This window comes from Callithrix jacchus, chromosome 9 (genome assembly GCF_049354715.1).
Source record: "Callithrix jacchus isolate 240 chromosome 9, calJac240_pri, whole genome shotgun sequence".
NCBI classification, from domain to species: domain Eukaryota; kingdom Metazoa; phylum Chordata; class Mammalia; order Primates; family Cebidae; genus Callithrix; species Callithrix jacchus.
In genome coordinates, this window is record NC_133510.1 from 2,103,213 (window position 1) to 2,116,077 (window position 12,865).

At 56.7% G+C, this 12,865-nt stretch overlaps 1 protein-coding gene across 8 annotated transcripts in view; it reads right to left on the reverse strand.

Moving 5' to 3' along the window:
- The window catches only part of HDAC7 (histone deacetylase 7), a 38,164-nt gene extending 25,527 nt beyond the window's left edge, over positions 1 to 12,637 (reverse strand). For 6 of the 8 annotated variants that reach the window (XM_054237896.2, XM_054237895.2, XM_078338177.1 and 3 more), the window contains exon 1: positions 12,068 to 12,203. In XM_054237896.2, the coding sequence (XP_054093871.1) occupies positions 12,068 to 12,086 (19 nt within the window). In that variant the 5' untranslated portion in view covers positions 12,087 to 12,203. Of the gene's footprint in view, positions 1 to 12,067; positions 12,204 to 12,492 lie in introns of those variants that run through there. The other 2 variants (XM_035255150.3, XM_035255148.3) reach the window with 1 other exon arrangement.
- Between the last annotated feature and the right edge of the window lie 228 nt (positions 12,638 to 12,865).

Sequence of the window (12,865 nt, forward strand, 5' to 3'; positions counted from 1 at the left end):
TCTAGAAGCTCTGAAGTCCCTCTAGGATTCTCTCGTGAATGTCCCAAGGTAAGCCGTACCATTCCTTTGTATAGACAGAGGAGCCAGCTGCCAGGTGAGCCAGCCGTAATGTCTGCCTACCCAGACGAAGGCCTCCGTCAGTCCGAGGCAAGGGGACAGGGAAGCTCTGCAGGCTCCGCAGCTGTGCACCAAGCAGGAGGCTGGATATAAGGGCGGCAAGGCCGGCCTCCTGCCTCCACAATGAGCATGCCCCTTTCTCCGCCACCTCGGGGCAGCTGGGGCCCTGAGGTAGCTATTTTTAGCTCTTGACACCTGGGTATTTTGTAGCCGCAGGATGTCCGGTTTGGAGTCTCTTTCTGGGAATCCCACATGCGACTGTTGTAAACAGCCCCACGCAGCGGTGGCCTGAGCTGGGAGCCAGCGTCGCCCCCCCAACCTCCACTTCTGCTGTTTGAGATGAATCAAACAGGAAGCAGATGTAACCATGGCAGCGGCAGCTCGGCTCCCTGGGGGCGGTAAAGCATCCTCCCGGTTTGTTGTCCCCGACCCCAGATCCCCTGCTCTACCCTGTGTCCTCTCCTCAAGGATGGAGACCTGGCAGAACCTGAGGCCAGGGAGCTGAGCCATTCTGAGCTGCGTATGGCTGGCGGTTTCTGGGCCTGGTCCTCTGGGAACACCTGCTCTCTGACAGAGAAAAACAGAGGTCCTCCCAGCCTTGTCCACCTCCTAGGCCACCTCTCGGGCCACCACTCAGCCTGCCCTGCAAGTCCATAGTGAAAGGGAGGGCATAGCTACTTCCTGGGGTGGCAGGACTGGAGGGCCTGCATCTACTTCCTGTTACCCACAGCCCTCGGTCCTGCCCGTGCCCTGCCCTGCCCACTTAGGGAATTCCTGAGCCAGTGGGCTCCCCTAATCCACACTACCTAGGATGATTTCCCAGTTCCGAAAAGCCCTCAAAGACATAAGTTCAACACTCATCCTCACTCCTCTGCTCCAGTGTCTCCAATCCCTGAGATAGGAAGTTCACCACGATGTCTAACCACCATCTTTCCTATCATAAGCAAAACATCCTGAGCAGGCAAGATTTGAGGCCCTATCTGTAACATGGGGATAAGTCTGCCAGCTTCTGCCTTCATATCTCCCCTTCTCCTCTACCCCTCTGTGCCCAACTTAGACCAGCTGCTCCCTCTCAGCAGCCAGTGTGAGCCAGTCTTTCTCAAGGGCCAGTGTTTGCCCCAACAGGAAGCACAGTCACCGCCAGGCTGCCTCTAGGGGCGGCTCCTTCTCCCCTCTGAGGTGTCACAGTCATTCCCTTGCTCTCCTTGTCAGCCCCAGCTCCTGGGGCCTCCTCGGCCAGACCCTGCCCCTCTGTGTGCCCCGCACCTGCTTTGCCCACTGGTTCTGCCACTGCCAGCTGCAAACTGAGCAAGGGGATGTGCCTTCCTCACTCTTCTCACCTGTGCCACTCACAAGGCCACGCAGCCCGTTCCCAAGACTGCCAGGGAAATGTTTAAGTTACAATATCAACAACAGTTATATTATTCTAATTATTAATTAATATCAATAATGATCAACAATTATGTGTTAATGCTTACTGTGTGCTGGCTACTGTCCTAAGCATTTTGGGGGGGCAACCTCCTCCCATTAACCCATTAACCTTTTTTTTTGAGACAGAGTTTTTTCCTTTGCTGGAGTGCAGTGGCAGGATCTCAGCTCACTGTAACCTCCGCCTCCCGGGTTCAAGTGATTCTCTTGCCTCAGCCTCCCAAGTAGCTGGGCTTACGGCACCTACCAACATGCCTGGCTAATTTTTGTATTTCTTTAGTAGATATGGAGTTTTACCATGTTGGCCAGGCTGGTCTTGAACTCCTGACCTCAGGTGATCCACCCATCATGGCCTCCCAAAGTGCTGGGATTACAGGCTTGAACCACCTCACCCCGCCCCACTAAGCATTTAATTGTACTACTTCAGGAAGTCCTGATAACTCTGGAAGGCAGATACTGTTTTGTTTATTTGTTTATTTTTTATTTTTGAGACAGGGTTTTACTCTGTCACCCGGACTGGAGCGCAGTGGCATGATCTTGGCTGACTGCAACCTCTGCTTCCCAGATTCAAACGATCCTCCTGCTCAGCCTCCCAAGTAGCTGCGATTACAGGCACGTGCCACCACTCCCAGATAATTTTTGTATTTTTGGTAGAGACAGGGTCTCACTATGTTGGCCAAGCTGGTCTCAAACTCCTGACCTCACTCAATCCACCCACCTTGGCCTCCCAAAGTGCTGGGATTACGGGTGTGAACCACCACGCCCAGCCTAGATACTGTTATTATTCTCATTTTGCAGATGAGGAAACTGAGGTTTGGAGAGGTTCAGAAACTTGCTGAGGTCATACAGATGGTAAGTGTGGCTGCTGGGACTCCAGACCTAAGCTTAGCATCAGTACACCGGTGTGCACTGCTAACTCACCTGCCTCCTAGTAGGGGGTGAGGTGAAGCCACCAAGGGGGCAAGGGGATGCAAGACGCAGGGCGGTCCTAGGGTATGCTCCCAGTGCCAGTCTGTTCCCACAGAGCATGCTGTGCTCCCCCCCTCCCCCCGCCCCCGCCATCCTCACTTTCTTTTTCACCTTCTATTTTCCTTGCTTTTTAAATGTACATTTTACCATTTTAAAGTGCACCATTTAAACACTTTACAGTGCTTCCTGTTAGCTGCCTCCAGCAGGGTATACTAAACAAGGAAACCTCCCAGGGCTGCCACGGAGGATCAAACGCCGTGAGCTCTCTGGAAACTGTCGAGCCTTCTACAAAATGCGGGCTGCATAACCAACCAGAGCAAGTCACCCTCAGAGTGGGCACGAAGGGGAAAATTCCCTTGGGAGGAAAAGGTCTCTGTCTCTCTCTCTCTTTCTTTCTTTCTTTCTTTGTCTCTCATTCCCAGGCCTCACCCACAGGCAGGCCTTGGGAAGGTGGAAGGGCTGGAAGCACCCACAAGTGCAAAAGGGAGCATCTGTGTTCAAGGCAGCTTGCTAGGGACTAGGAACACAGGCCACATGCCTAGCAGCATCCCTGGATCTGGGGCAGGGGAAGGTGGAAGCCGCAGTGGAGACCCAGGCCTGCACTCAGTAAGAACCGGGCAGAGCAAACTGAGGCATCTCGTATGTGAATAGCCACAAGCCGTGAATGCTGACACTCACAGGGATGCCACAGTAACATCTGTGGAAGTAAATATCCCAGAGGTCCCATCCCAGTGGTGCCCTAGAATCCCCCTCGCTTTGCCTGTTATTTTTGAAGACGGCAGAAGTCTAGTTGACAGATTCTCCAGGTGACCTGATTCCCTCTTGCAGCCTTGGTTGAGCCTGGGTTGAAGGATTTCCAGATCACAAATCCAGCCAGGGTGCTTATAGCATTCAGAGGGCACTCAACAGACAGATGAATGGTCCTGGGCACTGATTTGGACAAACCAGCCGCAAGGACAATTTCTGGCCAACTGAGAATTCAGTTAATGAAAATTTACCATAATGGCAGGTGGAAATCACGGACTGAAAAAGCAGCATATGCAGAGTAATCTCATTTTGGTAAAAATTACAACACATAAGACACATAAGGAAATGGAAAGGTGTGCGGTGTCTCTCACTGACAGGTCTGTGATGTTTTTTATTTTTTAGTTTTTGCTGGTCTGTCCTGTCTGAGTATCCACAGTGCACATGGACTGCCTCTGTAATAATAAAGCAGCATATATGTACATAGACACACATAACGATGGTACAGCCCATGGCTGCAAAGTTAAAGTGTGACCTCGGGTTCCGTGAGAATCAGTCCGCAGGGCTTCCATTGCCCCGGTGTCTTCCTGAACCATCTGTACTCCGAGGTTCCATGTTCTCTACAACCTAGTGTCCTCTGCCTCTCCAGAATCCCACCAAGGACCCAGCACAGGGCTGGGCACAAAGTCAGGACTGACTTAATGAATGCCTTCTGGCTGAATAATGATCATTTCCTGAAAGAAATGCCTCATGCCTCTTCCAGAGCCGCTGTGCTGGGAATACTCACTGCTGACATCACTGACCTGCCCACCCCTCCTCTGCCTCATGTTCTTCATAAGAGCAACAAGGGAAGGGCTAAAATAAAGGTCAGGCCAGCAGATGCTGGCAAGGTACTCCACATCAGGGCCATCATCGGGGCAGCCCCTCCAAGACCCTCCCCAAGCTGGCACAGCAGCCCCTCTCCAGGGCCAGCTGGCATCAAGGCCGTGGGGTCCCTCCTCACCCTGCCTCACTGGGTAAGACTGGGGGAGGTGAAGTGAACGAGAGAAGCAGGGGTCCACCCTATGACTTCTGGCTGCAGGCTCTGGCTGTTCCAGGCCCTGATGGGTGGAGGAATCTGGAACAGGGATTTGGCCTGGTTTTTTCTGTGAACTGAGGCTAGGCCCAGTTTCTGTTCTTCATGCTGCAATGTTCCCTATCCCTGACCTTCAGAAAATATGAACAATAACATTAATAATAATGACGAATATTCAGTGAGCACTGACTTCATACCAGGCACCGAGCTAACTTTATTTACACTATCTCCTTTCATCTTTATAGCAACTCCGTGAAGCTGAAACTGTAATTATTTTTACATTACAGATGAAGAAGCGGAGGCACAGAGCGAAAGGCGCCCACGACCACCCTGCAGGAGAAACCGAGCCGAGGCCATCCCATTCCTCCCTCTGCTCCTTACAGGAAGCTCTCCGGCCAGGCTTTGCCAGGGACACGGTAGGGTCTAAGGCGATAATTAACGTCTGTAGAGCGCTCTAAGCGCCAAGTGTTTACACATGCAGAGAGAAACGCCCCACTTGAAACGAGGAAATCGAGTCTCAGGGCCATCAGCATCCTTGCTCAAGATCCCGCACCTTTCGGCCGGGATTCAAACCAGGTCTCCAGCGTCAGAATGGCACATTTCTTCCCCATTGTCACACGACGCCCTTGGCTCCCTCTCGAGGCGGCCCCGGCGGCCTGGAAGGGCCAGTCACACCTCCTTCAGCGCTGGAAGCCCGGGTGAAGCCTGCGCCCAGCCCCTCGCCCCGTGGGGGTGGGTGCTGCGCCAGCGCCTCCTCGGCGTCTCCGCCGTGACTCACTCCCCGGACCCAGGGGAAGCACAGCCTTGCGCTGCGGGCAAACACCGTCCGCCGCCCGCCCCGCCTCCAGCTCCCCGCCTCCACATTTGCTAACCGAAACAAGGCTGCAGCTATTTTTAACCCTCAGCTCCCCCTTGCCTGGGGCTCCCCCTTCACCTCTCCACCCCTCGCCCCAGCCGGGTGCCACCAGCCTGTCATTCTGAGAGCAGCTCTAGAACCTGAACGCGCCCGGGAGGGCGCAGCGGACGCCCCGGACGTACAGGTTTGTGGGGCAAGCAAAACAAGACGGTTACAGCCCAGTTGCCGAATTCCCCCACCCCGGACTCTTTCCGAACCTGTAACTCTCAGACTGCCCCGCTCCTCCTGCCATTCTGGAGGCTGGGGTGGAGAGGAATGGGACTTCTGGGGTGGGGTCACCTCAGGGGTCCTTGGAACAAGCCCTGCAGGGAGGAAGCTGAACTGAAGGGGAATGGAGTTCCCCTAAGGATCCCCAGGGTGAAGCTGACCCTATAGGCCTAAAGCTTCTGACCACTAGGGTGTCCAATCCCTGCAGCCAACATGGAGGAAAAAGGAAGTGGTGTGAAGACAGGGTGAGGATGGTGAGCTTAGCCCAGGGCCCTGCTCACGAGAAGTCCCCTCCCCATCCTGCTGTGGGGGCTGTGGAGCTTGGGCAGGGAAGGGCTTGGAGTCGGGGGAGCACTGAGCAGCCTCCAGAGAGGCCCAGGGTGGAAGGACAGCCTTGGCAGTGTGCAGGTGAGAAAGCCCGCCTGGCGTGAGGGCCCCTCTGACACTCACATCTTCAAGGAAAGGGCCAGGGCACACCTTCCTGTAGCCTGAAGCTCTGAGTCTGCAGAAAAACCTTCCTGGAAGAAGAGGCTACAGGTGAAAGGGGCTGAAGCCTGCTGGCCTAGAGCCGGAACCTGAAGCTCAAGTTGCTAACGTGAGAGTTAACCTCCTGAGACAGCGGTGAAGCCATAGGGCTGCAGGTGGACCACATAAGGGCATTTCCTCCCAGCTGATGCAGAGCCCGTGGCTTGAATCAGCTCCATCTGGCCTTCTGGTCTCAGAGTCTCCCTCAGTTTGAGTAGCCGATTCCAAGTGCCCAGGAGAGACTCTGGAGAGCCCAGCCAAAGGGCCATATGGGCTCAGGTCTTCCTGGTTTACCTCTCCTGTCCCAGCCTCCACTCTCCCTTAAGCCCTGTCCTCTCTGGTCCCAACCCCAGCCTGCCTTTCTGGTTCTGTCCTCTTTTCCAGGGCCCAGGTCCTCTCTAGGCCTTGACCCTCTCTCTTTGGTGATTCCTGAGCCAAGTAAATAAATCCCAGTGGCCACAGAGAGAGCAGGCTAGACCAGAGGGGAGGGACTTGGCATAGAGCGCCAACTGGGGAGATGACAGAGAAGGGAAGGAGGTGGGAGGAAGGTGAAACAGGAGAGCTCCTGGGGAGAGGACGCTCCTGCCTCCTTCTCAGCATTCATTCAGTATGGCCACAGGGCTCTGGACTCAGCCCCATGGAGAAAAAAGTATGCTCCCCAACCATTGATCTTGGCCTTCTGCAGCTCCCCATTCTGTTCTCTCTTCTGCCAACCTTTGGGGCTACTTGATGGGAGGAGATTGCTGTTTTCCATGCCAAGTGAGAGGCTGGTAATTCAGCTCCAACCCTCCGCCATTGCTTAGCCCAGGACCTCCACCTGGATCCAGGTAGTTCCCAAGCACAGCTCCAGAGGCTCGAACTGTTCCCTTCCAGCCTGGGGAGGTGAGAGCCAGCATCCGTGTCACCTTAGGCAGGCCTCCCCTGGCCACCCTATCAAAGGAAGTCCCACCTTGTTATTCTATTGCCGTGCCCCATTCATTTCCTTCCTAGGGCTTATCGCAGTGTGGAACTAGTCACACACACTCATTCCTTTACTTGCTTACTTGTTCTGTTTGTCTTCTCCACGAGAGTGGAAGTTCCCTGAGGTCGGATGTTGTGACTTGCCTGTGTGTTCACTGCCTATCTGTACCCAGTGCCTGTAAGGCTCAGCCGGCATCTAGTGAATGGACGAACTGCTGAATGACTGGCTCAGCAACATGGTTCCCTGCTTGCCAATATTGACCTTTAGGGTTGACACTCAGCGGTTCCAGGGTTTCTCCAAAAAGCAGAAAGCAGAATGTAGCAGGAAGAACCAGATCAGGAAATAGGAAAGCCAAGACCCCAGGGGAAAGATCAGCCCCAATTAGCACCAGCCCAACTGGGTCCACGTCATCACAAAGTGTGGATATCGGCATACACACACATGGGTGCATGGGTGAGCACTAAGCCCTGGACAGGTCTTAGAAGTCTTGAGTTTTCTCTTGGTCCTTCCTCTTAATGGCCCTGTCACCGTAGAAAAACCACATATCTTCTGTGGGTCTCAGTTTCCTCAAAAGAAAAAATGAAGAGGTTGGCCCAAGGCAGTGGTCCTCAAATACAGCTTTGCCCCAGAATCACCTGAAGCACCTGTTAAAATCTGGATTCCCAGGTCCCACCTCTCAGATTCTGACTAGTCAATCTGGAATGGGCCTGAGGATCTTTATTATTTTTTTAATTTTGAGACAGAGTCTCACTCTGTCGCCCAGGCTTGCATGATCTCAGCTCACTGCAACCTCCACCTCCTGGGCTCAAGTGATTCTCCCGCCTCTGCCTCCCAAGTAGCTGGGACTACAGGCCTCTGCCACCCCACCTGGATAAATCTGTATTTTTAGTAGAGATGGGGTTTCACCTTGTTAGCCAGGCTCCTGACCTCGAGTGATCTGCCTACTTCAGTCTCCCAAAGCCACCATGTCCAGCCAGGATCTTTTTTTTTTTTTTAAGACAGAGTCTTGCTCTGTTACCCAGGCTGGAGTGCAATGGTGTGATCTCAGCTCACTGTAACCCTTGCCTCCTGCGTTTAAGCAGTTCTCCTCTCTCAGCCTCCCAAATAGCTGGGATTACAGGAGCACACCACCATGCCCAGCTAATTTTTTGTATTTTTAGTAGAGACGGAGTTTCACCATGTTGGCCAGGCTTGGTCTCCAACTCATGACCTCAGGTGGTCCACTCGCCTCGGCTTCCCAAAGTGCTGGGATTACAGGTGTGAGCCACCTCGCCCGGCCCAGGATCTTTATTTTTAACACATCCCCCAGGTGACTCTGAAGCAAATGGTCCAGGAACCCGAATTTGAGAATCCCGAATGAAATGGTGTTTTATAAGCAGACATCTGGACTTCGATTAAAAAGCCACTCCTGCCCAGGCGCAGTAGCTCACACCTGTAATCCCAGCACTTTGGGAGGCCGAGGCAGGCGGATCCCCTGAGGTCAGAAGTCCAAGGCCAGCCTGACCAACATGGAGAAACCCCATCTCTACTAAAAATACAAAATTACCCAGGCATGGTGGCACATGCCTGTAATCCCAGCTACTCAGGAGGCTGAGGCAGGAGAATCGCTTGAACCTGGGAGACGGAGGTTGAGGTGAGCCGAGATCATGCCACTGCACTTGAGCCTGGGCAATAAGAACGAAATTCCATCTCAAAAAAAAAGGAAAACCACTCCTGCACAGGTATATACTCCCCAAAAACATGTCCACGTATTCCATATGCCCCACACGGGGCCATAACCTGCAAAGGTGCATACCATACAGATGATGCACGTCTGTTTTATATGCGTGCATACTCCCAAAACACCCAACACAGAGCCACCGCACGGAACACAAACTGCCCAGAGCCACCACATCAACATACACGGGGTACAGCTGGGGTACACACGCAGATACTCACTGCACACCCAGTGTGTGCTCACACACATCTCATGCAGACCCACACTAAACAGACACTGTCCTGAATTTATTTTGCCTCTGGGAACTGGTCCAGGACCAAAGGAGCTATGCTCTACTGATGAAAACATCCCTCCCACCTCTGCCACCCCCACCCCTGCCCCTTGCCCCAGGCAGCAGGCTATCCACCTCTCCCTGGTAGGGGGAGGGAGACTGGAGGAGGGCAGTGGAGATGGGCTGGGAGGAGACAGAGGCTAGGCTAGCCCCTCAAGCTGCTCAGAGCCCTTCCTGAAGTCCAGCCCCCCTTTTTCCCTCCCTCTTCCCCCCAGAAGATGCCAAAGGACCTCCACCCAGCCCCCAGGTCCGTCCTCACTCAGGCCACTCGCCTAGATTCCCAGGCCCTGCTCCTAGGGAGCCAGAAGGGTTAGGGAGGTGGCTAGTATTAGGGACTCCTCCTAATACTCAAGCCTCTAAGGAAAGGGCTGTCTGGGGGCACCTTCCTGTAGCCCTAAGGCCTGGGGCCTCCAGGGAAGGTTACCACAGAAACAGGGGGAAATATTACAAGGAAACACAATACCCGGCAGGGTCACCTGCTGACCAGGCTTCCTGCTGGGTTGCCCACCCCCAGCTCACTGCTCTCACAGCCTCCTTCTCCAGCCTCAGCCTGGGCCTCCTCACCAAGGCTCTCCTTCCTGCCTCCCCAGGACTGGGAGAAGCAGCCTTAAGCAGAAACTCTGCCCCTCTGTGGTTCCAAACATCAGGGATGGCCCAGAGCTGAGCCCCCCACTCCTAATCCTTACCAACCCCTCCTCACCACCACCACAGGAAATCAAAGCTTCCTGCCCCAGAGGAAGTGCCCCATCTAGTGAACAAATCCAACACAAACGCAGGGTCCTGGGAGCCTCCAGGAGGACAAATGCCCTCCCCCCCCAGCCCCAGGCCTTATTCGGGCCCTGCCTGCAGCAATACCCCACACCCCACTGGAGGCCCCAGCCCCAGGTCTAACTGAGGGGCAGGCCAGGGAGAGCCAAGCTGTGGAGGGAGGGACAGCAGAATGGGAACTGGCAGACTGAGAAGGCCGGGTTCTCCGCCTGGTTCTCGCCCTGCTCCGCCAGCTGCTCCCTCGCTGGGTGACCCTGGGCCTTGCTTTAGGCCATCTTCTCTCAGGCCCCTGCCAACTTCAAAATTACAGGCCCTTAATGAAAGGCCAGGAGAAAGAAGGCAAGCAGGAGGTGGGGTTCCACAGGCTTCTGTCTTCCAAGTTCTTGGGCAAGCATGCCCACAGCTACCAGAGGGTCCCCACTCCCTACCCCCTCACACATGCGTTCTCAGTTGCCCAAGCGTTTTACATCAGAATTGACCAAGTTCCAGCTTCCATGCCCAGAAGCTACCAAGGACTAAAGCTGAGGTCCACTATCCCTAAGCAAACTGGAGGGTGGATAATAGCACTGGCCTTTGGCTCTCCTCTCCATAGCCAGCCTCTCCTGCTCTTCTCTGGGAAGTGTGCTTGAATCTTCTCCACATTTTATTGATGGGGAGACTGAACTTCAGTGTCAAAGTGGAGTGAACAGCTTAGACATGCAAACTTCTCTGCCCCAAAACCCAGTATAAGACCCGGTGGCCACAGAGACACCCACCCAATAAGGGACACAGAGGCCTCTGGAGAACACCATTCCAGGTGCAACACAGGAGGCAGCTCTGAGCTTGCCTCTCAACCTAGTCCTGCTGGGCAAGGAGGGACATCAGGGGACTAAAGGCAGGGGACCAGTCCCAATACATCCAAGACCTGGCTCCAGTCTAGGTTCACTGGGCTGGGTACCACTCAGTGGGATACTCTGTGCCTTAGTTTCACTCAGAAGTGACTGCAGAGGAGAAGAAAATGACTTAATAACTCATGGATAGCAGCAGCCTAGCGGCCTATGGAGTCCTGGGAGGAGGAAAGAGCCGCAAAAGCACCCCATTAAAGGGCAGGGAACTGAGTCACAGTCTCCTTCAGCCCTGCGGCTGAACAGGGGTCTTGAGGAAGGTCCCACAGGTCCAGATGCAAGTCCAGGGAACAAACAGGCTGAGAAGTCATCTTGAGCTCCCAGCAGGGCCGCTGAGGACCGATGCCCCGTTCTCACCCTAGAAAGTGGCAGGCAGAGCTGGGCCTCAGGCAGATGTTGCCTAGGGGAGTGGGCAGGGAGTGTTGGCAGCAAGACAGCCAGTGTCCAGATGCAGGGGGAGGCCTTTGGGTGTGCGGGACAGCCATCGGGGGAGGAAGAGTGAGGAGCAGCCGTGGCTGGGGAGGTCAGATCCAAACGGGCAGCCACAGCGGGAAGCAATGGGGGTGGGGTCATTGGTGGCCTGCAGGCCACAGAGGGCTCTCTCCCAGCCCACAGGCCTACAAACTCTGGTCGTGGGAACCCAGTCCATCCGCCAGATTTGCCGCCTGCTCTCACACTCCCCAACACCAACAGACCCCAGGGTCCACATCCTGCCCCCCCACCCCTCACACGCCTGCGGCGCCCCTCTTCCCGCGCCTCTGCCAGCATTGCCCTCCACAGCTCACTGGGGCACAGGTGTCTCTTTACCCTGATGGGAGAGCAAGGACGTGTGGGGGGGGCCATCCTCGGAGAAACCTCCCAGCCAGAGATCCCTCCAAGGGACCTCCTTCCCCGCCGAAGGATCTGAATAGGGCCCTGCCCGGCACCGCGGGATGGGGGCGCTGATGTCCAGCCCCACAAAGCCCAGCCCCAACTCAGTGGGTCCTGCCCTTTGCCCTCGCGCTTCCAAACCTTCCGCCCCGGAGCACCGCCCCCTCGCCGGGCCACCGCGCCGTCCCTCCCTCCCCGGTCCCTGGGCTCGTCCTCCCCGGGAACGGGGGTGATGGGATGTGGGGCCCGCGCACCGGCGGCCGGGGCCTCCACCTCCCTCCCTCGGGCCTGTCGCTGCCCCGGGGCGGCGGATGAAGGCGCCCCGCGGGAGGCCCGAGCCCTCTGGCCCCCGGAACCAGCTCCGACCCGGAGCCTGCCAGAGCGCGGAGGAGCCGGGCGGGCAGGGCGCGGGCCGGGGGCGCAGCTGGCTGGGCCCGCGGGGCCGCTGGAGCCCGAGCCGGAGCCGCAGCCGGGGCCGGGGCCGGAGGCCGAGCCGGGGCGGGCGGCGCTGGGTGCCGCGCAGGGCGGGGCGGGGAGCGGCCGCCCAGTACTCACCGGCGCTGGGGCTGTGCATCCAGGGGCCGCGGCCCTCAGAGCGGGGGGCTCATGGCGGGCGGGGGGCTGGGGCGCCGGCCTCACATCCCCCCAGTCGCCGGAGGCTGCAGAGCGACTGTGAGACGGCGAGAGGAAGGGAGGGGGCCGGGAGGGGGAGGGCCCTGGCAGCCCGGCCGGCCGGGTAGGATGACAATGGAAGGAAATGCTTTATCTGAGTCTGAGAGCGGGCCAAGGGGGAGGGGAGGGAGGGGCAGGCGCTCGCGGCCCGGGGACGCGCCACCCGGCAGACACTGCACCGCGCGGCGAACGGGCGGGCCGCAGACAGCGCGCGGCCCGGGAGGCAGCGCCGAACCCGGAACGCCGGCCGCGGCCCCGAGCCCGAGCCGCGCACGGTTCCCGGAAACCGGCTACCTGGGCGCACGCACCCCGCATACACGGCGTACACGAGCTCGCATCCATGTTTACACGGCGCACAGCCATCCACACGGCACACACCGGGGCTTCGGGGCGGACCCGGCGCGCACACTGCAAGCAGCCACGCGCGGCTCAGTGGGACACGGGTGGAGTCCCATGCCCCATGCACGGAATCGCAGACGTACCCCCCACCACCCACACACACAGAAGCACGACTTGCCTCAGGAAAGTTCCAGGATCTGATTTGAATCAGTGCCCAGCCCTCCCCCACGGGCACCCCCCCACACACACCATGCCTGCTGAGGGGAACGGAAGGGTCCAGCTTGTTCCTATTAAAAGAAAAAGGGTGTGGGGGTGGTGCGGATTTGAAAGTTTTCTTTTTTT